The sequence below is a fragment of the Arachis stenosperma genome, chromosome 4 (assembly GCF_014773155.1).
Source record: "Arachis stenosperma cultivar V10309 chromosome 4, arast.V10309.gnm1.PFL2, whole genome shotgun sequence".
Classification (NCBI taxonomy): domain Eukaryota; kingdom Viridiplantae; phylum Streptophyta; class Magnoliopsida; order Fabales; family Fabaceae; genus Arachis; species Arachis stenosperma.
In genome coordinates, this window is record NC_080380.1 from 4,286,220 (window position 1) to 4,313,532 (window position 27,313).

The 27,313-nt window shown below is 34.9% G+C and overlaps 4 protein-coding genes and 2 non-coding genes across 9 annotated transcripts; 2 read left to right on the forward strand and 4 right to left on the reverse strand.

Annotated features, from left to right (window-relative positions):
* Positions 1-77: 77 nt before the first annotated feature.
* LOC130974006 (uncharacterized) lies at positions 78-4,275 on the forward strand. Of its 2 annotated transcripts, XM_057898711.1 has the most exons (3): positions 78-250; positions 984-1,024; positions 1,109-4,275. In XM_057898711.1, exon 3 carries the CDS (start codon positions 1,156-1,158, stop codon positions 3,997-3,999), a length of 2,844 nt encoding a protein of 947 aa, XP_057754694.1. In that variant the 5' UTR covers positions 78-250; positions 984-1,024; positions 1,109-1,155; the 3' UTR covers positions 4,000-4,275. The 2 variants fall into 2 exon arrangements, with proteins under 2 accessions (XP_057754694.1, XP_057754695.1); XM_057898712.1 differs by lacking the exon at positions 984-1,024.
* Positions 4,276-7,040: 2,765 nt separating this feature from the next.
* TRNAP-UGG (transfer RNA proline (anticodon UGG)) lies at positions 7,041-7,112 on the reverse strand. The gene has a single exon. It is a non-coding gene; the product is annotated as a tRNA-Pro (tRNA).
* Positions 7,113-7,455: 343 nt separating this feature from the next.
* Positions 7,456-11,319, reverse strand: LOC130973859 (uncharacterized). Of its 3 annotated transcripts, XM_057898544.1 has the most exons (3): positions 11,181-11,316; positions 8,287-10,682; positions 7,982-8,203 (listed from the first exon to the last, which is right to left on the reverse strand). In XM_057898544.1, exons 2-3 carry the CDS (start codon positions 10,578-10,580, stop codon positions 8,191-8,193), a joined length of 2,307 nt encoding a protein of 768 aa, XP_057754527.1. In that variant the 5' UTR covers positions 10,581-10,682; positions 11,181-11,316; the 3' UTR covers positions 7,982-8,190. The 3 variants fall into 3 exon arrangements, with proteins under 3 accessions (XP_057754526.1, XP_057754525.1, XP_057754527.1); XM_057898543.1 differs by having other exon boundaries at positions 7,456-10,682; positions 11,222-11,319; XM_057898542.1 differs by having other exon boundaries at positions 7,456-10,682; positions 11,181-11,315.
* Positions 11,320-17,369: 6,050 nt separating this feature from the next.
* On the reverse strand, positions 17,370-17,441 carry TRNAP-AGG (transfer RNA proline (anticodon AGG)). Its single transcript has one exon. It is a non-coding gene; the product is annotated as a tRNA-Pro (tRNA).
* Positions 17,442-17,543: 102 nt separating this feature from the next.
* Positions 17,544-23,222, forward strand: LOC130974165 (uncharacterized). The gene is made up of 8 exons (XM_057898921.1): positions 17,544-17,724; positions 17,906-18,307; positions 18,578-20,853; positions 20,939-21,208; positions 21,851-21,931; positions 22,286-22,397; positions 22,481-22,547; positions 22,739-23,222. The coding sequence occupies exons 1-8, from the start codon at positions 17,604-17,606 to the stop codon at positions 22,833-22,835; spliced, it is 3,426 nt and encodes a 1,141-aa protein (XP_057754904.1). The 5' UTR covers positions 17,544-17,603; the 3' UTR covers positions 22,836-23,222.
* On the reverse strand, positions 23,169-27,313 carry LOC130974166 (uncharacterized). Its single transcript, XM_057898922.1, has 7 exons — positions 26,797-27,313; positions 26,235-26,384; positions 24,967-25,107; positions 24,813-24,887; positions 24,545-24,658; positions 23,943-24,436; positions 23,169-23,823 (listed from the first exon to the last, which is right to left on the reverse strand). Exons 1-7 carry the CDS (start codon positions 27,287-27,289, stop codon positions 23,191-23,193), a joined length of 2,100 nt encoding a protein of 699 aa, XP_057754905.1. The 5' UTR covers positions 27,290-27,313; the 3' UTR covers positions 23,169-23,190.

Sequence of the window (27,313 nt, forward strand, 5' to 3'; positions counted from 1 at the left end):
TTCAACTCTACACATTGGAGAGTGAACCCTAGAAAACCGAATAAATAAAATAATATACCAAAAAGAAAAACATTTACGATAATTGCAACCCAATAGTTGAAACTTGAAAGTGGCAAAGTGGGAAGAATCGCTTGGGAGAACAAGAACAAGCATGCTATTCTTCTGTCACCTCCTCTCTTTCTCTTCTTGTTTGTAGCCGCTGTTTCTGCTTCGTTCTCCTCACTTCACCTCTTCATTCACAACCCACAAGGTTCGTTCACCTTCTCTCTCCGAAAATACTTGTTTTTTCATAGTTTCCCCCATTTTAGGGTTTTATCAATTTTGCCCCGCATTTTACATATTCAAAATTACTTAATTACATTTGCTGACCTCCACTTGTTCGTTAATGGTCCCTAATTGTAATTGTAAACTGTTGGGGCTTTTTATGTTTTGGGCTGCTGGTTCAAGCTTTTGTGGTATTTATGTCTTCTATTTTTTGGCCAACCTTTCGTTTACTTCGTCATGAGTTCGGTTTCGTTTCTCATTTGGTACTATGGTGGGTTTGTAGGAGAGCACTGTGGTATTGTTTAAGATCTGTGCGGTTTGTGTTATATTCATTTCCCCCTTGATTTGTAATGTTCTGGATTTTTAAATGGTCCTCACGAACTTCAAATCGAGTTTTGGGTTGTGGAGTTACCGTTGTTTGGGAAATTTTGTCCCAGCTAATTTTCGAGTAGGATTGCTTAAAAGAAACCCTAAGGCGTACAGATTGGGGGGGGGGGGGGGGGATTCTTCCTGTTTGATTCTGCTTGGTTTGTGCCTGAGAAGTTCATAGGTATACAGATTATGGTTGTGGTTGGATTGCAACTGTTCTATTGAAATTTATTACTTTTTTATGTCTTCATATCTGTTTCTTATACCAACAACTCCTCCATCTCAGCATTTGTTACAAAATTTTGTTTGGAATTTGGATCTAATTATTAAAAGCCATACAAAATATGCAGGGTCAATTTGAATGTAAGGACTGCAATCATTTTGTTGAGTGGTGGGTATTGGAAGATTTATTTGAAAGATTTAAATTTGGTCAATCTGTTCGGACGTTTCAAACTAAATATAGCTTGTTTGTCAGATTGCCTGGCTACAGCATCACTGTCAGGTTTGAAGTCTGTTCTTTTGATGGAATGCAATAAAGAAGAGGCCTTTAGGGCTAAGGATATTGCTATAAAGAAGTTGGAAAGCAAGGATTTTCCAGTGGCTCATAAATTTGCTCTTAAGGCTCAGAAGTTATACCCTGATCTGGAGAATATTGGTCAATTGCTTGCTGTTTGTGATGTACATTGCTCTGCAGAGCAAAAATTGTATGGTAATGAGATTAACTGGTATAAAGTTCTTCAGATTGAGATGACGGCTGATGAGGTAACAATTAAGAAGCAATACAGAAAGTTTGCTCTCCAACTTCATCCTGACAAGAACAAGTTTGCTGGTGCAGAAGCTGCATTCAAGCTGATTGGGGAAGCACAAAGAGTGCTTTTGGATAGAGTAAAACGATCTGACCTTGACAGAAAGTGCAGGGTTGCAATGAACAATGCTACTATGCCATCTCGCCAACAACAGAAAGCTCACATGAATTTTAAACCTACAGTGCAGAACACTGTCAAGCCGAATTTTATGAACACCACCACTTGGCAGGGGCAACAGTCTAGGCAAACATCTCAACAGGAGCTTAATGGTGGCCGCCCTACTTTTTGGACTATATGTTCCTTCTGTTCTGTTAGATATCAGTATTACAGGGAGGTTATGAATAGATCCCTTCGCTGTCAACAATGCAATAGGGTCTTTTTTGCATATGATGTTGGTAGTAAAGGTGCAACTCCAGCAACTAATCCAAGTCAGCAAGCTTCTGGCCAGCAGAATAATGGTTTCAATCATGGTGCTTCCAATGTAGGTGTTGGGTCTCAAGGTAATGTTCATGCTAACAAGTTCAATACAGAGTCTAGGGGGAAAAAACGTGCTACTTCAGATGTCTCGAGAAAGCCAATTGGAAAGAGAAGGAAGCAGGAGTCCAGTGAAAGTGCTGATTCGGTTAGCAGTGATTCAGAAGATGATGTCGTTGTTGAAGACAATGGTTTTACTGATGTACAAAAGAATACAACTTCTAGAGAAAAGCAGCCACGCAGATCTACACGACAAAAACATCAGGCTTCAAACAAGGTGAATGCAAGTGCAAGTGACAGTGACAATGATGATGACGATGATGAATCATTTCAACCTTCAAGTAGGTATAAGAGGAATGGATCATCATATCGTGCTGGTGAAATGAATAATCAGAATGGTTTAGCTTCGGAAAATGAGGATAACAAGGAGGTGAGGAGAAAGGAAGGTGCTGGAGATTCAAACATAGATGAAGCATCAGCAGATCTTGTCTACCCTGATCCACAGTTTAGTGACTTCGACAAGGACAAGAAAGAGGAGAATTTTAAAGCTGAGCAGGTTTGGGCTATGTATGATACTACAGATGGCATGCCTAGATTCTACGCCATGATAAAAAAAGTTCTATCACCGAGATTCAAGTTGCAGATAAGATGGTTTGAGTCGGATCCAGATGATGAGGATGAAATCAATTGGTCAAATGAGGAATTGCCAATTGCGTGTGGGAAATATAAACTCGGTAAAACTGAAATTTATGAATCTCGTGAAGCATTCTCCCATCAGATTCTTTGGGAAAAGACTGGCCGCAACACTTTTAAAGTGTACCCTAGAAAGGGGGAAACTTGGGCTTTGTTTAAAGACTGGGATATTAAATGGTATGTGGATGCAGAATCTCATCAGAAGTATGATTTTGAGTTCGTTGAAATCTTGTCGGATTTTGTTGAAGGTGAAGGAGTAGATGTTGCACACTTGGCTAAGTTGAAAGGTTTTGTGAGCCTCTTCTATCCAATTATGAAGGAAGGTAATTGGTCATCCCGAATACCATCGGCCCAGTTATTCAGATTTTCGCACAGGGTGCCTTCTTTTAGGATGACTGGTCAGGAAGGATTAGGTGTTCCTGTGGGATCTTTTGAATTTGATCCTTTATCCCTGCCTATGAATCTGGAAGAAGAGATTGATCTTCCGCAAGATTTAAAAGCAAAATCTTGTCACAGTCCTTCTGTTGGGGTGAGCACAAGGTCTTCAGATGCTATGAAATTCAAAATGAAATCTGACAGTGATGCATCTCCATCTAAGGTTAATTTGGAAAGAAGAAACTCAGCATTAAAGAACAAGGCTTCTGTTGATCATATTGATGATGGTGTTGGTCCTTCTGATTCAGTCACAACAGCTGTTGGAATACCCGATTCTCAGTTCTTCAATTTTCATGCCAAGAAGTCCCCTGAAAATTTTCAGATTGGCCAGGTTTGGGCATTTTACCGTGAGAATGATAGAATGCCGAGGTACTACGGTGTGATTATGGGTGTTGGGACTAGCCCTGATCTTGATGTGCGTGTTACTTGGCTTACTAATTACTTGCCACCAAAGGATGCCGTTAAGTGGGAAGACGAGGACATGCACATTTCCTGCGGGCAATTTAAAACGGCAACTGGAGCTAGTAGTTCCATTGTCTGCAAAAACACCCATTCTTTTTCTCATGAGTTGCATCCTGTTGCTATTGAGGGTAATGGTAAGAATAAGAAATATACTATTCTCCCGAGAAAAGGTGAAGTTTGGGCATTATATAAGAAATGGTCTGCTAAAATCAGAAGCTCAGATTTGTCAAACTGCGAGTACGACATAGTGGAAGTTGTTGATGAAGATAATAGCTCAGGGATAAAGGTTTTATATTTGGAGAAGCTAAGTGGTTTTAATTCAGTTTTTAAGGGCAAAACCGGTGGAAGATCATCTGCAACTATACCTTCCAAAAGATTTCTCATGTTCTCCCACCAAATCCCTGCTTTCAGATTAACAGAAGAGCATGGCGATTTGGCAAGTTTCCTTGAACTTGATCCTGCAGCTCTACCAACTCATTATTTTAGCTCTAAATGATAGATTGATAAATTAGAATCCTTAGACTACTTCTGAGTAGGAACATTAGTACTCTATTTGTGTCATATTCTGTAACCAAGGAGCAAAATTTGTTGACCTGATGTCATTTTTTGGACTAATCCTTTTTCTTCCCCCTTTTCGGGTTGCGAAATTAGATTAAAACCATGTATCTGTATGACTCTAGTGTTATGCATCACAGTTCCCCCCTTTTTAAGGCATTGCCATTGTTGTTGATGCCTTTTGAAGTAAAGAGGGTATGCTGGTTACTTTGTTAAAGTTCTTGGTTCTGCTTCTAAGCTTCTTAGACATTAGATTATTAGTTGCCTTGCAAATTGATTAGTATCATGCTACAAAACTACTGATTGCATGTTTGGATTTTGCATCTTTAGCCCTCAAAGCATCATTATAAAAGTTGTGCTGATTGAAAAACATTAAAAAGCTTTCTATGTAAAGAAGCCCGATAATACATAATGTGAACTTTCATTTTGCACTACAAAATGTTAGGGTGTGGTTGGTTTATAATTGTTTTTTGTTTTTATTTTAGTATTTTATTTTTAGAATTTTGTGAATTTTCTTAAGAATGTTGCGTTTAAATTCTTTTATCAATGCCTAATATTTGATAATTAGTTATATCATAATTCATAAGTAGCCATGGTTAGGTCCAGGGGTGTTTACGGGTAGATATATCTAAATATAAATGAGGTCTTGATCAATTATCTTAAAAAAGTTATACTAATAAGCATTAACCAATTACTGTGTTGTGTTTAATCAACCTTTTTTTCTAATATACCCTAAAACTCGGCCATGGTATGCATTTGCGTATCTATAAACTTCAACTAAGTACTTCATTCTTTTAAAATATAGCATATTTTAGTCTTTTAAATTACAATTTCGTCCATAGCCACTAAGAAATATAGCATATATTAGTCTTTTTAACCTTTTTTAATTTCTTTTGAATTGCTACGTAGGGATAAATTTTGAATTTTAACATTTATTTAAAAAGGCGAATAAGCTAATTATTCCATCAATTTATATTTCTCAAGATTTATTTAATTTTTATTTGAAAATAAATAAATAATCATATTGGGTCGAGTAGGTATTCGATCTGATATAGTCCAACTCATACCTTATACATATTTTAAAAAAAGACCATCATACTCTTTGTATAATTACAGTTATTATACCTTTGTTGTATTGGAATGATCGGGTTAATCTATTTATTCATTTAAACAAAAAATTTTTTCGTGAACTAAACGGACGACCCTTTAATTTTTTGGATTTATAAAAAAATTAGTAGTTTGTCAATATTTTCATAATCCAATTCATTTCACTTAAACTTTTTTTATTTAAGTTTTTTGGCCAAAAAATAATTTTTTAAAACAATAAAAAAAAACAGATCAATTCGTTTAATTCATTGGACTAACCATGAATATTCCAAATTATATTTTTGATCGATGAATTAGACTTCATTCCTAAGTATCACAATTTACAAACTCATACACACTACACACTTATACACACATGTAAGAATTTTATTTACTATTTGAATATTATCAAGGTTTAAATTCCGATACAGTATATTAACAAACACCATATATTATCACTCAACCAATCTTTATAATTCAGGGGTTTAGACTGGCTAAGTTTAAATAAGGCTTACTTTTATGTTTGGTAAATTAAAAAGATATGTTTGTACTTGCAGTTTTTAAAAATTATGAGTACTTTTAAAAAATACTTAAAAAAGAGTTTTTTAAAGTTAGCTTGTACTTATCAAAATAAAAAAAATCTTAATATAACCATATAATAAATATTCAAAATTATTCTTATTAATTATTAACACCAAATTTCGTTTATTTTTTTTTGTACACACTTTCTGTTAGAGTCCTTATATATTTCTAATTTCTTACTCTAATCTTCACAAGTTCTACACACATCACACACTAAGTATGAACTTCTTCTATTTGTTTTTTTTTTTAATTTTTTTGTGCCTCTTTTTTATGAGAAAGTTAAAAATACTAAAGAAATTAAATACAAGAAAAAAATTAGTTGTTTTTTCATACTTGAGCTAATGGATAAAGATCTAATCCTCTTTTAGAATTACAAGTTTAATCTTAAAATATAAGGTAAACATTAGGTTAGTGTTGAAGCAATATAACGAAGCGATCACATTTTACAATTGAAAAATTATTCATTATTTCTCATGATTTTTTTTTTGCATGTTACTTAATTTATTCTATTGCTCCTCTTGTAATATATTTTAATTTTTGTAATGTTATTGACCTACTAGAATAGAATAATATTTTATGTTTATTAGTCTTATTAAATGATAAGTCCATTATTCAATAACACATAATATAATAAGTATTTAGGCATACTTGACATAAAAATTTATGATTCTCTTTGTTTTCAATCTTTCAATTCTTGTATGAGCTTATAGAATCATTTTTCAATATTTATATTATATGAAATTCTAAAGTTTGAAAAAAAATAATTATTCTTTATGATAGATATGTTTATTATAATCTTTTCTTTTATTTTTAAAAATAGCATAATTATAGTGCTAGTACTAAAGTCTTTTTTTATTTTACCAAACACAAATTGCAGCTTTTAAAAAATTGTCTTTAAAAAAACAACTTTTACAAGTTAGTTTAGATTTAGTTTGGTAAAATTTTATTTTTTAAAAGTATCTTATAAAACTAACTTTTAAAAACTAACTTTTTTAAAAATTGTAACATCTGTATTTGATAAATTAAATGAAAAATGACTTTTATTAAACATTAACAACAAGTGTATTTAATAAAGTAATTTTTAAAATTTAAAAATATTATAATAAATATTAATGTAAAAATTAAATTTAAATATTAATTAATATACAAAATTATATTAAACTTTTTAACTTTGATAAACACGAATCGACTTTAAAAAATTCTCCACTTTAAAAAGCTTTGGATAGGAGAAAAATATATATTATATATAAAGCAAAGCTAATACCCAGAAAAATATTTAACTTTTTATCAACTTTCAGCAAAACTCTTACAAATGGGGCATTCCGAGAATCGAACTCGGGACCTCTCGCACCCAAAGCGAGAATCATACCACTAGACCAAATGCCCACTTGACATTCTTTTTCCTACAAAAACTTTCTGACTAATAAAAATATGGACCCCGGAAGTGTCACCACATTGAAAAAAACTAAAACCATAATAATACCAGAAATTTTTTCCCAACAGCGGTAAATCATATATTTTGAATATACAACAAAATCATAGGATATAATGCAAGCATCATATATGTGGTACAAAATTAATTAGGAAAACACACTTGGTAAGTGAAGCCAATGCGTTAACAAGTGGTTGGTTTAAAGTTTAAACTTGGTTCCAACATAGCATGCTTGATTTTTCTTTTGCATTTTTACATGTCAGAGCTACAAATGAAAAATCCAAACATGCACTTCACTTGTAGCGCAACCCAAATCAAATTGACAATGCACCTCAAATGCCCTTATACTGCAGGTTCAGGTGCTGTCATGCACATATAAATAAATATCTAAAATCTTCACCTAATTACAAAGCGGGAAAAGGTGGGGGAAAAGAGTCTAAAAATGACATCTGAACAAATTTTACACCATGGTTAAAGTAGTAACATAAATAAAAGCAGTATTATTCCCATTAGCCTAAAGATTCTTAGCTTACCCCTCATCTATCGGTTAAATAATTAGCCGGCAGAGCTCGCGGACTAATTTCGAGGAAACCTTTCAGATTGCCATGTCTTTCTGTGAGTCTGAATGCTGGGATTTGGTGGGAGAACATGAGCAATTTTCTGCTAGGTATTCTCTGGGTTGCAGGTGATCTCCCATTTGATTTGCCCTTAAAGACTGAATGATAACCACTCACCTTCTCCAAAGGCAACACCTCTATCCCCAAACTATTATTATCTTCTTCAACAACTTCCACTATGTCATACTCCATCTTTAACAAATCGGCTCGCCTGATTTTAGTTGTCCATTTCCTATACAATGCCCAAACTTGACCTTTCCTTGGGAATATTATGAACTCCTTATCCCTGCCATTACCATCAGTAACAGGATGCAGCTGATGTGAAAAAGAATTTGTGTCCTTAAGAATAGAGACAACAGGACTTTGTATAACCCGAAATCGTCCGCAAGGAACGATCATTTTCTTGTCATCCCATTTAACAGCGGTATCTGGTATCCAGCAATTAGTAAGATTCAAAACATGCACCTCAAAATCTGGGCTAGGCTTAATCAATATAATCAAACCATAATACCTTGGTGCTCCATCCTGTCCACCATAACTTGCCCAAACCTGACCAACGCCAACCTTTGATCTCTCCTCATCAAAATTGAAGAACTGCTGTTTGGGTACTTGAATAGCTGCTGCCACTGAAGCTGAAGGAGCACTACCATTAGCAATATGATCAACAGGAGCCTTGGTCCTTAGTGTTGAATTTTGACCTTCCAAGTTAATCTTAGAAGTAGATGCATGTGTGTCAGATTTCATGGAGAATTTTAAGGCATCTGAAGACCTTGAACTCATCCCAACAGATGGACTTTGACTAGTTTTCCCTATTAATTCTCCAGGAAGTTCAATCTCATCCAGATTCATAGGCAAGGATACAGGATCAAGTTCTAAAGATCCCATAGGAACACCTACTCCTTCCTGACCAGTCATCCGAAAAGACGGAACCCTGTGAGAGAATCTGAACAACTGTGTTGATGGTATTTGAAATAATGGCTTACCGTCCTTCAAAATAGGAAAGAAGAGACTCACAAAGCCTTTCAACTTCCCCAATAATGCAACAAATACTCCGTCACCTTCAACATAATTTGACAAGATTTCCACAAACTCAAAATCAAACTTCCGATGGGATTCTGCATCCTTATGCCATTTAATATCCCAGTTTTTAAAAAGAGCCCAAGTTTCTCCCTTTCTAGGGTACACGTTGAAAGAGCTCCGGCCAACCTTTTCACAAGTAATCTCATGCGAGAACGTCTCATGGCCTTCAATGATGTCACTGCTACCAAGTTTATACTTCCCACATGCAATTGGCAATTCCTGATTCGACCAGCTGATTTCATCATCGTCATCTGGATCTGGTTCGAGCCATGTTATCCGCAACTTGAACCCAGGAGACATAACTTTTTTTATCAAAGCATAAAATCTTGGCATGCCATCTGCCATATCATAAATAGCCCAAATCTGCCCAGCAGCAAAAGAATCCTCTTTCTTGTCCTTGTCAAAGTCACTAAACTCTGGATCAGGATAGACATCATTCTCTGAAGCTTCATCTACTTTTGAATCTCCCACTACTTCTTCACCCCTCACTTCTTTAATTTTCGCATTTCTATTTACCAAGTCCTCTTCAGAGTCTCGCTTTACAGCTTTTTTATTATCTTTCAGACCAGAGGCTAAACCATTTTGATTATTCATTTCATTAGCAGGGTTTGATGATCCATTCCCCGTATTGATTCTTGAAGGCTCAAATGATTCATCATCGTCGTCATCACTTGCATTCTCATTGTAGGAAACCTGATGCTTTTGCCGTGTAGACCTCCGCGGATGCTCTTCTCTAGAAGCCGAATTCTTTTCCAAATCAGTAAAACCATTATCGTTAGCAAACATGTCGTCAGAATCACTGCTAAACGAATCAGAACTTTCACTGGATTCAACCATCTGCTTCCTGCTCCTCTTTCCATTTGGCTTTTTGGAGACATCAGAAGTAGAGCCTTTGTTTGCCCTAGACTCTGGATCGGACTTCTTTGTATGCAGATTAGCTTGAGCTCCAAAATCCACCTTCACGGCACCATGATTGAGGCCATATGTCCGCTGGGTGAAAGTTTGCTGACTTAGATTAGTTGCTGGGGTTGTACCTTGAACATCGACATCATATGCAATAAAGGGCTTATTGCAATGTTGACAGCGAAGAGATCTATTCAAAACTTCCCTATAATACTCATATCTAACCGAACAAAATGAGCATGCAGTCCAAAAGGTAGCGCGGTCACCATTGATCCCCTGTTGAGATGTTTGAGAAGGCTGTTGTTGCTGCTGCCAAGGATTAAAGGTCGTAAAATTAGGCCTCACAGTGTTTTGTGTTACAGAATTATAATTCATCTGAAACTTCTGTTGATGATGAGGTGCCATAGAAGGCCCGTGCATTACAACCCTGCACTTCCTGTCAAGCTCAGAGCGTTTTTCTCTATCCAAAAGAATTCGTTGTGCTTCCCCAATCAGCTTGAATGCTGCTTCTGCACCGGCATACTTGTTTTTGTCAGGATGAAGTTGGAGAGCAAACTTCCTGTACTGCTTCTTAATTGTGGCCTCATCAGCTGTCACCTCAATCTGAAGAATTTTATACCAGTTCATCTCATTACCGTACAATTTTTGCTCTGCAGAGCAATGCACATCACAAACAACAAGCATCTGAGCAATGTTCTCCACATCAGGAAATAACTGCTGAGCCCTGAGAGCAAATTTACGAGCACCTGGGAAATCCCTGCTTTGCATCTTCTGTTCTGCAAGAACCTTGGCCCTTAAGGCCTCTTCTTTATTGCAATCCATCAAAAGTTCAGATTTAAAACCCGACGTTAGTGGTATGGATAGGCGATCTGACAAACAGGCTACATTGATTAATTGATTACAGTCCTCGCATTCAGATTGACCCTGCAGATGATTTTCTACAGTTATATCCAATATCATTATATCAACCAAAATTTTCTACAAGATGAAGAACTGCACAACAAACAGATTTCCAAAGAAATATTGCTTCTCCGGTCAACACTACATGTATCCACTTTTTGCTAGGAGAAAACGAACCATGTATGAAACAAGCAACAAAAATATTAAACAATTCCAGTGAAATTTGACACCTTTCTACCGCAATCCCACACAAAGTAGCTAAATTCCTCGCCCCAAAAACAAAATAAATAACAGTAATAAACAAACAAACAAATAAGACCCAGAAATTAGTCACCATTAAAATTAAGCAATCCACAAACGAACAAAGAAACCTACTTGTATTCAAGTCAAAGTCAACAAATGCAACAGTAATATTGAAGGAGTAAGATTGGGCAAAATTAATATAAACCCTAGAATTGGGAACCATGAAGAAGAAAATAAACTAAGTATATTGGAAGAAAAAGAAGAAGATAGTAAACGAACATGCAGGGTGATGAAGAATTGAAGTGAGTGAGTATAGCTACCAAAAAGAAGAGAGGGAGAAAATCTGCAAAACCATGCGACTGCTGCGTTATTTTCTTCCTAATATTTTCTTCTTCCCAACTGTGTTGAACTGTCTTTTTTTCTTTATCCCTTAAATGTAATTTATATTTATTCAATTAGTCTAGGGTTCATTTTCTAATGGTATTTGATGTGAAAAATTTTGATCCAAGGGTCCATAATTAGTTATGATGCACTCACATAATACGGAAGCTAATTTTTTTTATATTGATTAAATATATGTAATACATTGTTATTAGAAAATTAGGTATTTTTATATGGTATTTTATATAAATCAGACGGTCCAATTTATTTGAAAAAAAAAATAAACTACAAATTGGAGGTCTGATTTGTATGGTCTAATTTTAACATTAAAATTTTTTATTTTCGAAATCACAAATTAAACCGTCCGATTTGTGATTGTTTGTTTGAAAAAGAAAATAATACAAACAAATCGGTGCCTCCGATTTGTATATCCCATGCCAGTGTGAAACACAAATGGATTTTTTCCAGTTTTTTTAACACTTGAGAAAATGCAGTGTGATCTCCCACCGTTAAATTTATAAGTGGGGCCAAAATTAAATATAAAAGAGAAAGCATTGAAGGGTGAGAGATCATAATTGACACCATCCAATTTTTTCTTTACTGGAAAAGATCCACTCCCCACCTCTCCTCACAGCTTCTTGTTATACTCATCTCTCTCTCACATGAAAAATAATAAGCGTAATACGGAACACAATACAGAATATGTGAATACACAAATCTAAAGTTTTTATAACACACGGTATATATATAAAATATAAAATATTTTTTAGATAAATTATAATAATATTTTTATATTTATTAATATTAAAATATAAATTAATTTTTTAATTATATAAAATATTTAAAATATTTTTTATTTTAATAATATATAATATTTTTAAACTCATTTCAAAAGTATATATTAAAATTATAAAAATAAAACTGAATATATTGACACATAATAATATTTAAATGTGTCCAAACGTATTTGAAAAAAAAAAGATTTAATAAAACACAGTAATATATCAATAAATTAAAAAATATCCAAAATATATTCAACACCTAAATACAATAAACTAAAAAAATATTCATACTCTAAATAATTAGTATTTTAGAAAAGAAGTTTAATTTTCTCTAATTTTTACTTCTCAATCCAATAACTTCTGTCACCAAATTAGGGCTATAAGACATATCAATAATCAAGAAAAATAATTATGTCTATGATATACTTTATTATTTATAAATACAAATTTTAATATCATAAAAGTCATTAATTTTATGAAAATATTTGATGACGATGCCCTTAGTATTTCTCATTGGAATACAAGTTTTCATCAACATAAAAGTCTAACCTGACATTAGATAAAAAAAAAAATAAAAAAAAAAACTCAATATTCTTATTATATGTAATTTAAACTATTCTATAATACGGTCTTTAATCTAATTTGATTTCAACGTCTTAATTAAAATTGTTTATCATTATATCCTTTTTTTTCTATTTATCTTATAAATAGTAGGGATGACAATGGATAGAATTGAATAAAAATTGTATCCAATTCTAATTTTACATGTAGATTAAAATTTTTATATAAATTTAACTTTATTTTGTTTGTAGATTGAGAATATCTCAACTTATAATGTACTGACACAGATACAAGAACACAACATGACACAAGATACGTGGACACACGAATTTAAAATTTTTATAAGATACAAAGTTACGATATATATAAAATATAAAATTTTTTTAGATAACTTATAATGATATTTTAGTATTTTATTTGTATTAATTATATAAAATATTTAAATTATTTTTAATTATATAAAATATAATGTCTTTTTTAATTATATAAAATATTTAAAATATTTTTTGTTTTAATAATTAATAATATATATTCTTTCTAAACTCATTTCAAGAATACATGTTAAAAATAAGGTGGACACGCCGACACGTGAGGTATTTAGGTGTGTCCTAATGTGTCTGAAGAATAATATTTTATTTTTTATTAAGATACAATTGGACACAAAAAATACGCATGTTGAACGAGTGTTGAGGAGTGTCCTGTTTAAAATGTGTCTGATACAAATCAAAGAAGTGTCCGTACTTCATAGATCCCAACCCTAACTTTACCGTTCTTAGCCCGCGGGTTACCAAAAAAATGTAACATTCTTATATAACTTGATGATAATTTAAAATAGAACTGATTTTTATGTAAAAAAAGGTAGTAAATTATCAATTAATGATCTTCTCTTAGTGGCTACAGATCTTTTGCATTTAGTAAGAGATCATTGGTTCAACATTCATTCTTACCCACACCCTACCCTACCTGCTGCGGATTGGGTTGAGTACCCACGGGTAGGGTATATGTTGCCATCCCTACAAATAGAACATTCAGGAAATAATCCCGCTGGGTGAACAATGAGAAATGCGAAAAACATGAACAACGGGCCGCGTTTTCAAGCCTAATATTCAGTCAAAACATCCCAAATCCAAAATTCACTTTCACCTTTCAGCTACTCCATAACCCAATTTCACCCACACCAAAACCCTATTTTTTACCGCAGCCTCCTAAAACGCATAAACAATCGAACCGCATTCCACCGTTGCTGCACTGTTGCATCTCCACTGCGTTGCCGCCTCTTCATCGCCGTCATCGGGCTGTATCATCTCCACCCTCCGCTAACTCTTCGTCTGCCTCGTGCCCTCGTCATCGCCGTTGAAAACGGATGTCAGCACAGCCACCGTCGGCCACTGGAATAACTCATCTCATGCCATCGCTTTCTCCGTAGAACTAGATTCATCTCGCCGTTAGTCCTAAGCCGTCCTCAACATCCCTGATAACTATTCTTCCTACCATTTCTTTTGAACTTTTGCTTGAATTCTTCAATTGTTTGAACTTGGTTTCTGAGTATTCCTTAGCTTGAATTCTATTTTTAGTTAGCTACCATATATTTATTTTATAAATCAGTGGATGTTACTTTTAGTTTGAATTAGTGGATTTTACTTCCTGTGAATCATTGTAGATGTTTGAATAATTTGTTGTAACTGAAAAAAACATATGACTCTTGCTGATTTGCTTAGTTTCTTTTTTTTTTGTGATACTATATGTTTCTTATTTTGGATGGGTAGTTTTTAAAAGAAAAGATAAAAAAGTTACTGCTCAACTTGATCTTGGTTAAATTGACGTTGAAAAGTTACTGCTCAACTTGATATTGTTTCTTATTTTTTAATGGAGTAAACACTCAATCCAGTTTCTCTCCATTTTAAATTAGGACAAGGTGATCCCTCGCAAAAAAAGTCACCCAAGTCGGTCCATGTCCGTCCATAATATAATCCATTGCGCCCCCTCCCTTTTATCCCATGTCCATACTTGATGAAAAAATCTGATCTGCCAATTACCGATGCTGATCTGGATGTTATTTCAGAGTTAAGTGCCAACGTGGATTAAGAGAAATGGATAGGGGTTGATTTGTCCCCCTATCACATTTAAAAACGGCGTCGTTTTTGGGTTAAAGAGGGAGGAAACATCGTTATCACCCATATAACCCCCCAAATCCTAACCTGTGTTTACAGAATAACCAAAACCTTGTAACATTCTTCGCGCGAAAGGACAGATAGTTGTGGAAGTAGCTAGTGTTGGTGCTGACAAGGCCGCTAAGAAGGACTCGGACAATGCTTCTAACTGCGCAATTGACGGAGTCGCTAATGTCATGGAGTGGAGGTAGCTTTTGTCGCCGTTCAAGTTAGTGACGAATTTGACCATCTCAAAAATTAGCAATATCCAATCTCTATTCTTAAATTGCATGTTGGTGTTGGAGTATTCAATGATGTTGAAATGGTTTGCCTGGTTGTGCTTTTTTAAAAATGTTTTCGTGAATAGAATTTAAAGCTTTTTAACTAATTTGTTAAATAAATAACGTTGCTTGTCAGTAGTTTAGATCACTGGCACAGTGAGATAAAAGGTCATGAATTGAATTTTGATTAGTAGTAGTAATTTGCATATGGATGAGTTTGAAGTAGTTCCTGTTTTTTATCATAGAGAATATTTTAAGAGGAATTCACAGGGTAATTTGAATTATGTTGATGGAAAAGTGAAGAAATGATCACCTTTAGACATTGATTTGGTGAACTTCTTTGATTTTGAAGCATTACTGAAGGAGCTGGGTTACACAGAGTACAAGACTATGTTTTGTTTTGATAGTATGGCACCTGACTTAGAGGCTGGCTTACATGTAATGAGGGGTGATGCTGAGATAAATGATACGAGGAATAACAAGAGTAAAAACAAGGAGACAAATGAAATTTACATCTATTCTGATCATTCGGTTAGTGTGCCTAAAGTTGTGGATGAGGAGTTTGAGTGACTCATCATTCTCAAGTGATGGGTATGAAATAACTGAGGACAAGCCATACAAGTCACATCCTCTGGGATATAAAGATACAAATAGCAGTGAAGATAGTGAGGAACAGAGAACGAAGGAGAGATTGAAGAAAAAGAAAAAAAAATGGTATCACCAAGGAAGAGAGCTAGTCAGGACCCAAATGGTGAGGTGAAGTCTAGCCCAATTAGGGAATTAATTAGAGTGGCCCACATAGTAGGGATAAGGCTGGACCAAGTAAAAGTGGTCCCTCTTTAACCCAAAAATAACGCCGTTTTTGAATGTGACAGAGGGACAAATCGACCTCTGTCCATTTCTCCTAATCCATGTTGACTCTTAACTCTGAACTAACGTCCAGATTAACACTGGTAACTGCTAGATCATATTTTTCCGTCAACTATGGACGGGGGATACAAAGGAGGGGGTAATGGGTTATTTTATGGATGGATAGAGATCAACGTGGATGATTTTTTTGTATGAGGGTCGCCTTATCCTAATTTGAAATGGATAGGACCAGGTTAGATGTTTACTCTTTTTTAAAGAGACGTTATTTGAATTTGTTGGAATAGTGGATGTTTATTCTTCTTTTAAACCATTTTACATGCGTGGATATGTGGTTTCAACTGATTTACACCATGCTACTACGTATGATTTGATTAGTTTTTCTAAGCAGAATGTTTATTCTAGCATGTATGTGAATGGTTATTACAATTCAAAAGAGAGGATGTTTATTCAAGTAATACCAATAGTCCCTGACTTGATTTTCTATGTAGCTTGGGAGTTAATTAAACAATTAGTTCAGACTTAGTTTAGTTGTTCCTGATTTTACCTAATTAAATCAGTTTTAATAGTATGTATTCATTATATTTTTCTAATTAAAATGTATTGTTGTTCTATTACTAGTTGGATGCTTGTTTTTAAATTAGATTGTAAAGTTTGGATTGTGTGAAATCTAACCCTTTGTTGGTTCTTAACAGTTTATAAACCTACCTGATTTATGTTTCGTACAACACACATTTAACTGACGCTACTAACCTCTCACTCGCAACCAAATTTACCATATAGAATATCCTAAAGTCATTCAGATTGGAATTGATGCTAGACATCGTTTTGGGTCCTAAAAATTCATTGGTTGATCAAATACAAAAGGTGTTGAAAGACCAAGCTGAACTTCTGCGCCGCAACCATCCAAGAAACAAGTATAAAGAGGTGAGAACACCATTCACACCACTAAACACGAGAACCATGATACAATGGGCTGAAGGATTACCCATAAAAAAGAATGTCAAGGGAGAAAAACAACAGTCGAAAAAATTTGAATTGTAGAAACCTCTTTGATATGTTTTATTTGTTAAATAATTGGAATCGAAAAAATTTGAATTGTAGAAACCTCTTTGATATGTTTTATTTGTTAAATAATTGGAATTTTTTTATAAGACACAGTGTGATGTTTTTCAGGTACAAACATACGGATGCTTCGTTCTTTTTCAACTTGAATGATTCTATTGTTGTAAAATCAGTCAAAATTATATTAAATCTAATTCAAATCAAATAAACATCCAAATTAAAATGAAAATAACTATCTGGGGTCTATCTAGTAAAATGAACCTCTAATTTAATCAATTTTCGATTTGAATTAGAAGTTCTTGTGTTCTCACCGATACATTGCCTAATTCAATGTACAGGCCCATAACCACAATCAATTTATAAAAGGAGAAAACTAGAATGGGGGCATTCCGAGAATTGAACTCGGGACCTCTCGCACCCTAAGCGAGAATCATACCACTAGACCAAATGCCCTTTGTTTGATCTTATGTCAATTAAAATTTTAATTTAATCAGGTAACCGCCAATTTTTCCCCTCCAAAAAATTTGGCACAGAACCCTTATTCTTCGCGCTCCACTTCTCTTTCGATGATGATGAACCATTTTGTGCCCTAATTTGAATAGAGATTTTGCAGCAATGGCTTCTTCTAGGGAAGACAAGAACAAGAACAACAACACATACAGCAGAGACACTTCGATTCATGAAGAATTCGACTTCCTTGATACTCAGCCACTCGACATTTCTCACTCTCCCTCTTGTGGGTTCTCTTTTTCCGTCTTCACTTCTTCCATTACTCTCTTCAAGCTCACTCTTTTCTCTATTTGTTGCTTTACATTAACCGCATTTTTTCCCATATAATGTTTTATTTATGTTTTTTTTTGTTTTTAATAAAAGTTTAAATTTGACATTTTTTGGGGATTTATTGTTACTGTGTTCAGGTGATGATGAATCGCGCTACTTCGAAGACACAGAGCCTTTTGATGATTGCGATGGTGATAATATGGAAGCTGAGCCGATGAACCTCGCAGGCGAGACTCAGGTGTTGGATTTCGCAGGTGAGACTCAGCCGTTGGATGATTTTGACGGTGCTGCTCTTGTTGATGACTGCACACAGTTGCTGAATGAAGAAGGGGATGTTGGATTTGAAAGTGGTGGTGAAGGTGAAGTCGAAGGCTTAGATGGAACTCAGGTTTTAGAGGGTGGGGATGATGATGCGGATGTCTCCGACGGTGGTGATCGTCAATCTGCGTATAACAAGCAGGAGGAAGAGCATGAAAGATTCTCTGATGAGAAATCGTTTGGGAATATTGATTCTATTGAAAATGAACTCAACAACTCAGGTGAACCCCTTGAACTTTTCTTTTAGGTACATTAACATTGGTGTATATTTGGGGCATTTGATGGATTATTGGGCATATGATATCACTGTCACAAATCTGATCTTAGAGTCTTGGTGCTGATGCCTTTTTGAGCTGAAACCTCATTGGCAACTGTTTGGTGTATACAAGTGTGGTGTATCATTGTTTCTCCTGTTCTACACTGTTTTGTATATAAATTTAATGTCACTGTTCTTTTGGTTGCGCTGGTAAAGTTTATTTTATTTATTACAGGTTTGAAGCCACCACGATTTACTTATCTGCGTGTTGAATCTTTAAGGAAAGCTGCTTTAGCTGCTCGCAATGTGGCTTCGAAAAAAACTTCAAATGGGACCAGTTCTGACAAGGGCAATAGCCAGTCTTGTCAAGAGCATATGGTTGTAAAGGATAATGATGAATCCTTTCCCAAATCCTTTCCCAGATGTTATGGGAAAGTTGAAGAAGTTAATCGGGAATGCAGTGGTGCGAAATACAGCATGGAGATAGAGGGACAGAAGAACAAAAATGCAGACAAGGTTGCTAGCTCAGCAGTGAGGAAACTTTTCAATGATGCTTTGCCCATTGAAACTAATGAACCTTCTCTTGAAAGCAATGATTTTGATGGAGTGGATGAGTTGCCTATCTGCCATGATGGGTTAAGCTATGTCAACTCTCAAGAACCTGGAGAGTTGTCGCAGCTTAATGCTCTTGATTTTGTAGATAGGTTTCTCCACGATAATATCATGGAGTTTGATCAAGATACTAACCGTGTTAAAAATACTACAAGAATAACAACCACCACGCCTCTTTCCGCTAACTGTGCTAAGAATGTGGAGGAAAAATCAAAGTCAGTGGCCAATGGAAAAGGGCAACAAAATTTGGCCAAGAGAGTTACTGATAGGGGCAAAGATGCAAAAGCTGCAGTCTTTGACTGGGATGATAGCCGTGAGGATGAAGGTGGGGGAGACATATACCTTAGAAGAAAGGAGGACTTCTTTTATTGTGAAACTCGTGGATCAAAATCTTTGCCAGTATCCCAGAAGACCAAAGTCTGCAGGCCAAATAATGATAAAGATGCTGAGGAAAAGTTAAATATCCCTAGTAGGAAAACTCGTGCAGTTCACTCTGATTCAAGGTTAGGGAGGCATAATCAGAGAGTATGGGATAATAATGTAGAGGAAGCAACAAGAAGAATAACAAGGAACCTTGCTAAGGAGTTGGGTGAACAGCTTGATGCCAATTGTTCTAGAGGAGAGATGGAACCCAAGGCTAATGCAGATGTACAGGAAACGATGGATGTAGGTCTTGATACTCAAATGGCTGCTGAGGCTATGGAAGCTTTATGTGGTGCTGAAACTCTTGCTAATGATACTATTTGTAATACTAGAAGCAGTTCAAAAGGTCAACACAATCCTGTTGGATCTAGGGATAGTTCAAGGCAGTTTGACAAGAAAAGGAAAGCTGAAGTTAAGTCAGATTTGCAAACTTCAAGTTTATCAAAGAAATGTACAGAAGTCGGACAGTGCAAAAAGGGCAATATTGTTACAAGATCAAAGATGACTAAGCTAAATGCAGAAGCCATACAAACCTCAGGTGCTAATGAGAATGGAAGAAGAGGGGTTTTGTCTCCAATGGTTGATCAAAGAAAATCAACAGGTGCTTTGAAAATACTTGATCATGGTGAATTAAAGATTCATGATAGCAATGACACAGTAAGTGGAAGGAGTAGAGTTAATGAAAAGCACTTACAGGATGAGGTTTATCATTGTACACCAATCGCTCGTAGAACTAGACAGTCTTTAACAGTAAATCAATTTAGTGGTAGGATTGGTTCCCTTGAGAAGACTAATGGGACTGTCCTCCATGCAGATGAATCACTGGATCCTAATTCTACTCCAAAAGCAAGTACTGCAGGCATTAGCAATGAGATTGAAATGGATGCATTAGATTGTCCTAGAAGAAGGAGATCACTTAGGATTAGGAAGTATTCTGATCATGATAAAGGATCTGAGAATTTAGTAGATTCATCTAAATCATCTGTGGCGCCCAAAGGAAAATCTAGTGCTGGAAATAAACAATCAAGTATTCATTCTAGGAGTCCTATTGATTGTAATGTTATAGCTGAGAAGGATGAAAATCTGAAATCGTATGGAAAGAATATTGCAGCTGTCCGGTTGTCTAGCAATAATTTTGAAGTCACCAATTCAGATGAGTCGCCAAAAGATTGTCACAAATCGTCTGACTTGGCTTCTGCGACAACGCAAGCTAATTGTAAGACACCAATGAATGATGCTTCACCTGTTTGTATGGGAGATGATTATTACAAGCAATCTTGCAATGGAAATCTTTCAAGGTCATGCCTTCACAAAGTTTTCCATAAGGAGCTCCAAAGAGAACTCCGTAACTTGAGTCCCGTTAGCCCGGAATTAACAACTCCGTCTAAAGATTCAAGGAAGAGGAGGGATATGACTGATGTTCGAATTCTGTACAGCAACCACTTAAACGAAGATATTATTAAGCATCAGAAGAAGGTAATGATGTCTTACCTTCGATACTGTCAGTGTTACTGAAATATAGTCGGGTTTTAGTTTAATTTTGTTTATGGACTTATTACAGATTTTAGCACGACTCGGCGTTTCTGTAGCATCCTCCATTGCAGACGCAACACATTTCATAGCTGATCAATTTGTACGTACAAGGAATATGTTAGAAGCTATTGCATTTGGCAAACCAGTGGTCACACACTTATGGATTGAGAGCTGCGGACAAGCTAGTTGTTTTATTGATGAGAAAAATTACATATTAAGGGACGCAAAAAAGGAAAAGGAGTTTGGTTTCAGCATGCCAGTGTCACTTGCCCGTGCATCCCGGCATCCACTTCTAGAGGTGAATGAATCTATGGAACCAATTAAGTCTTTTAACCATTAATTCATGCATGTGGTTCACTGGTTAAGATTTGAGCAAGCTTATTATTCTAACTGTTTTGTACAAATATCTGTTGGTTATGTATGTGGGCATGCATGCATCTGCACTTGTGTATGTTAGAACAACTCTAGCAATTTTTTCGTTCAAGTTCTACTTGCAATAGCTATGACCCGATAGTTTTCAACTTGATAGTGTTAAAGTCCCCTGTTTAGTTGTTCGTGTGACAATCATTTGTGACATGGCATTGTGCTGCATTGTCTGCATAAAAGCATTGCCTGCAAACAAGGGCATGTCATTAAATTAAAAGCTAACTCTGTGATAAATAAGCTTGTGTCACATCCGCAAAGGTATAGCTTCCCCTATTTCTGGTTGACAAGGGACTTAATTCCTTGTAACTGAACCATATAAACAAATTGCTTATGGGTTAAAATAATTACTTCAAAATTAAGTGAATCATAGTTGAACTTTCAGAAGACTTGGAGGCACAACAACAACAAGAAAGTCTTATCCCACTAGACACAAAAGCTTAATTAATCAGATTTAAAAAACAAACAGGCAGTTTTTGGCTTGTTCCCCCTGCTAAATGACCATTACTTTCTGCAGGGTCGAAGAGTATTGATCACCCCAAATACTAAACCTAGTAAAGAGATTATTTCAACTTTAGTGAGGGCAGTTCAGGGCCAGGTATGAATCTCTCTCTTTAAGCATTTACCTTGTTTATACCCCTAAGTCGTCAGGGGATAAAAACTGTCTTTAGAATTTGGATAGTTCCTTGTTGCCGTGAATTTTCTTTTGTTTCTATCTCACTGGCAAAGAAATTACTTGATAACTTAATTGTAATTTTTCATTTTATTATTAATACTTATTGGAGTTCATTGATGATTTTTAACCATGAAATTGATGGGTTATTCCCTCTTCCCCACCCTCTTTTCTGAAATATATATCGACATTTCTATGCATGCAATTCAACTAGTCCATGTTTTGACTGCAACCTTTGGCTTGATTCATCTTAATATCTTTTTCTTGTAATTCTTGTAGGTAATGGAGAGGATCAGCAGATCTGTTTTGAAGGAAAATAAAATCTTAGATGATCTACTGATCCTATCTTGTGAAGAAGATCATGCCTCTTGTGTGCCTTTTCTTGAAAAGGGTTAGAATCTGTCTCAATTACCTTCAAAAAATTATAATCTGCCTAAAAGCCAAAATAAAAAATAACATGTTCTGCACATGCAGGGGTAATGGTGTACAGTTCAGAACTATTGTTGAATGGCATAGTTATTCAGAAGTTAGATTATGAAAGGTTGGATTTTTGTTTCTTCCGCTCTTGTATATTCAACTTAAATCTCTCTAGTGGGAGAAATGTTTTCTGCTTCTGATGACTAATGTACTGCTACAAATTACGTTCCCAATATGATGGGTCTTATGATTATTATGTGTCCCTGTAAATGGCATTTCATTAATTCATTCCTCTTATGCACTTTTTGGTTGCAGGCATTGTCTCTTTGCAGAGCAGGTGAAGAAAACCCGTTCCACCGTATGGCTGAGAAAAGATGACAGAACATTTCTTCCTGTTACAAAGTGCACTTAACTTTTTAACTTAATTTTTGTTATGATCATGTATAGAATTTAGGTCTTGTAACTATTTTCCAAACATTTTTTTCATGTAGGATAGATGTTGCCCCTTTATATTTCATCCTGCTGCTGTAATTTTGTGTGATGCTCATAACGGACGATGTCAGTGGTAACCATGGACCTGGGTTGTGTATGCACGATGAGATGTACTAGTATATTGAATTACTAGTATTGTTTTTAGTTAAAAAAAATCCATTGCAGTTCATCTTAAACTCTATCTAACAGCAGAAGTTCCTGATCTGGACCCTATCTAGTAGCTATAGTTTATTGTTCAGCATTTATCAAATTACAAAGTAAATAAATATCTTTAGCTAATGATGATGGTCAGGTAAGTAGTTAGGCAACACCTTATAGCTGCGCTGAGGAACCTTCCGAAGCATAGCCAAAGCCAGATCAATGTAAAGTGGGAGTTGGACTAGTGCGAAAAATGACACAGGCAAACAAGTTGCAGCATATATGGGGAAAACTGCATATTTCAGTTCATCTTCAATGATGAAGTAATGCCCTGCACAGAATGAGATCAACACCGATGCTATCGATGCGAAGAGTGTTGTCAGCCCCACAAGAAGCTTTCTTGGCAAATCAACAACAAAATCCTTCTCTTGGAACCGAGATGTGAGTACTGAGAGAAACAAAACAAGGGATGTGACAGAGGAACAGAGTGCAATGAGTGATGCTACAGCAAAGACGTGGAATGCAGGTCTACCCCTTAGAAGTGGTATACCAGTGTTTTGATCAGGACCACCTGGTATAGCTGTTGAGGTTGTGAATGCCACAGTTGCAACAAGTGCTGCAACCACTGAGCATGATTCTGCAGTTTTGGTGAGCCATTTACCACCTTCTTTCACAAGTTGCCCATGTGTACTAACAAAGACTTGCTTTGCTGTTTGCCCCTTCCTATTGTAGCGTTCATAGAAATTTGGAGGCATGGAGTTCTTAACAAGCTGCAAAAGCCACAAGGATCATGAGTCATTGTTTCAATGCAACTTTGAATTGTTGTTAAACTATTATTTGCCAATGAAACATAATATTATCTGACCAGCAACATTCTAATTTGCATTACCTTATACCATTTATATTCCCACTGCATTTGCATTGCAGCACCAGGGACACGCCAAGGCTTATGGCTTCTATATGTAGCAGCAAGGTGCAATGCACTGTTACCCTGGCTGTCTACTTGGCGAAATGCGCTCTCCTTGGTTATGTCAGACTTATTCAACATATTATACACATGGGGCTGCCGATTCTCTATAGCCAAAAGAACAACATTCTTGTTATCGGAATCCACATCCTGTATAGCCACTGGAAATATATCCAAGATCTTCTCAACCATCTCAGTTATTCCCATTTTTGCTGCAATCAATATAGGTGAGTCTGTTCTCCTTTCTGCATAAATTCCATTCTGCATACCACTATCTGTTTTCCCTTTTCCCTGAGGAGTTCCTCCATTATATGTGTACTTGTATAATGAAGCGCGCTGAATCAGTTCATTCATCACTTGTTTTGCCCACATGTGCCTCGCCTTCCTCCTTTGGATTTTGTCTATCCAAGATGATCCTGCAATTTGCCACTCAGTGAAAAAAGGGGTAGCAACTTGTTTTCTTTTTCTTAATTTCTTGTGAAACAACTTATGAGAACTCTAGTGCTTGTGGATATATATATTACCTACACCACAGATAAGTAGCAATGCCTTTATTGTAACTGTTAGAATCCGGATAATGGTTTCCCAATTTGGTGGAAACCGGTTATATTTCGTTTCTTTCTTTGTCATCTCTTTCTCTGCATGTGTATACACACACTAGATGTTAGGAAATGAGTGTAAAATGCCCAAAAAAAACACCTAAAGTTGAACCAGCTGCAACTGTTAACATTTAACATGCAAGCCACAAAAACTGTGTGATTAGTAAAAGATTAAATTTGCTGTAATCAATACCATATCTGATGTAGGATTTTCTTGAGAAATTCTCTTCATCATCAGTTTCAGCTTTATGACTATGTTTTCCAAAGGCTGTGTCACAGTGTAAATTGACAAATTAGTACAGTTAAACTTGGCATATGCATATACTAGACATGGTTGATTAACTCACTCAGAGCTTTAGCTGCACGCATAAACAAAGACACAAAGCTCATGCATGTCTTGTAGTTCATTGGATACTTAGTTTTCTGCTGATCTCTCCGATTGTTATGTATTTCATTTGCTTCCTCGCTGACATCATCAACAATCAAACCTGACAGGATCACGGTTTATTAGAGAGGAAAACTAAATTTCATAATTTTATATTACTTTTTTATGTTTTCATTCTCATTCATTTTTTTTTCTAACTTTTTTTTTTAATTATTTACAAACTAAAGAATGAAAAGATGTAGTTTTGTATAATTCTAATATAAAAATATAAATGAATTCAAATCCCTAAAACAATGAACTATAATTTGTATAATATTTTAGTTGAATAATTATACAAAATTATATACAAGTTGTCAAATAAATATTCTGTAAAATATTTTTAATATAGAACACTTCAAATTTAATATTAGTTTATATATTATCTAATCAATCTCTAAATAGTAAAACACTTATTAAAATATACTATATAGTATAATTGATTTATTTTTTCGAACATTGAGTGGGTCTCACTCTAGTTACTATGATTAGAATAAAGGTAGGTAATCCACCTTATGGCTAGAAAATTTACTTGTAGACAAATAGGGGAATTTGTATGTTAGGCTGCGTTTGTTTACAGAGATAATGTGTTTAGGAACACTGATTAGTGTATTTTGTGTCCATCCTAACAGGAAGGACACGGAAATATTAACAAGGGACACAACTTATTTTTTCAGTTTTTCTTTCATTATTCTTGTTAATTTTTTATAATTATATTTTTTATTATTATATTTTCCGTCTCAAATTTTTTGAATGAAAAAAAATGAGAATAAATTAGATTTTTATAATTTGTTCTAATTTATCACCAAAATAGGATATAAGAACACAAAATTTTATGTCTTTATCCTTTATGTCTTATTCTCAATGTCTTGTTTTATCCTATTCTTAGAAACAAACACAGCTTTAATAACTGTAGATTTCAATTATTCTATTGATGAACTTAATCAAAGAAATTTACATCGGACGTACATTTAAATTTAATCTTTCATATTTCTATTTCTAATTTATTATATATGTAAATATGGAACAAATAAGGTCTAAACATTATGTGAAAAAATTTATTTTAAATATGGAATATTAAAGCCATTAAGAATTTTAAAAGTAGAAAAGAAATGCTTAAGATTCTTAAAATCATTTAGTTTTGATAAAGAAACAGAATACTATAGAAGTGTGTAAGAACGTAAGTGTTCTCACAATTATAGACAAAACGATCTAAAAACTCCATCCTGGTGCTGCTTTTGAAACAATTAGGCTTCATGGCAAGAATATGCAGAGGTGACCACCCATCCTGGTTTACAGAATCCGCAAGGTTTGGGTACAAGTCAATTATTTTAAGTGCTAATCCTGTCAAATTCATCAAAACTTTAAATATATTCAATGAAATACAAGTGCTAGATATGATCATGAAATGTTTTTAACATGATGTGTATAAATAATATACTAGTTGATATCAGTATATCCAATGTTATCAAACTTGACTTGAGCATTTACGAGTTAACTCGAGAGTTCGATAATGTGGATCACCATTTAACAAGTGTGGATCAAGTTTGGATCTTAGTTATACAAGTGTTAGCTGTGATATTAATAAAATTGTATCTAGATTTTGGAGTACCAAAAATTTAGGTAACCAAATGAATACATAAATGATATTTAATTTTAGTATGTTGATTAATAAAATCAAAATGAGTATGCATAACTAACAATAGTTAATATGATCAAACATGACAAAATTGATGACAATGCATGGGATACTTACCAAAATATTCACTTGAGATGGTGCAATGAAGAATGGTATTTCCATTGTTCTTTCTGCAAAGTGAGTAGTCATCTTTGTTTTGTTGGTGGCCATAGAGACAAAAGAATGCATCCTTCTTACCATGAATCGCTGCCAAGAAGAGCGGCGTCTCGCCTTGGAAGTTGCGCCAAGAAATGAGTGTAGGGTCCCTTCTAGCTATATTGTAGCAAATTTCCATATTTCCAAGCTCAGCTGCAAGATGCAGAGGAGTGTTTCCCTTTGAGTTCTGCAACTTTAAGATTGCAAGACACACTTCTTCTGTGATATTATCCAAAAGGGTTGTCACAAAATTGGTTTGGCCTACATAAACAGCAATGTGTAACACTGTATCTTCTGCTCTTGTGATCTTTGCTTCTAATGTCAATTGGTTCTTCTCATAAACCTCTAAGACCTCTCTAATCTGACCCTTAGTGGCATAACGAAACAAATTTTCAACCTCAGAATTCTGCTCCATTTTTTCTGGTGTCAAAATAACCTA

Excerpts from the sequence above, each read along its gene's own strand:
- LOC130974006 (XM_057898711.1), top strand. The coding sequence starts at position 1,156 with ATGGAATGCAATAAAGAAGAGGCCTTTAGGGCTAAGGATATTGCTATA.
- LOC130973859 (XM_057898543.1), bottom strand. The coding sequence starts at position 10,580 with ATGGATTGCAATAAAGAAGAGGCCTTAAGGGCCAAGGTTCTTGCAGAA.
- LOC130974165 (XM_057898921.1), top strand. The coding sequence starts at position 17,604 with ATGGCTTCTTCTAGGGAAGACAAGAACAAGAACAACAACACATACAGC. Across the intron at positions 20,854-20,938 it reads TTATTAAGCATCAGAAGAAG|ATTTTAGCACGACTCGGCGT; the intron begins GTAATGATGTCT and ends GACTTATTACAG. Across the intron at positions 22,398-22,480 it reads TGTGCCTTTTCTTGAAAAGG|GGGTAATGGTGTACAGTTCA; the intron begins GTTAGAATCTGT and ends CTGCACATGCAG.
- LOC130974166 (XM_057898922.1), bottom strand. The coding sequence starts at position 27,289 with ATGGAGCAGAATTCTGAGGTTGAAAATTTGTTTCGTTATGCCACTAAG. Across the intron at positions 24,659-24,812 it reads AAAATCCTACATCAGATATG|AGAAAGAGATGACAAAGAAA; the intron begins GTATTGATTACA and ends ATACACATGCAG. Across the intron at positions 23,824-23,942 it reads GGGAATATAAATGGTATAAG|CTTGTTAAGAACTCCATGCC; the intron begins GTAATGCAAATT and ends TGGCTTTTGCAG.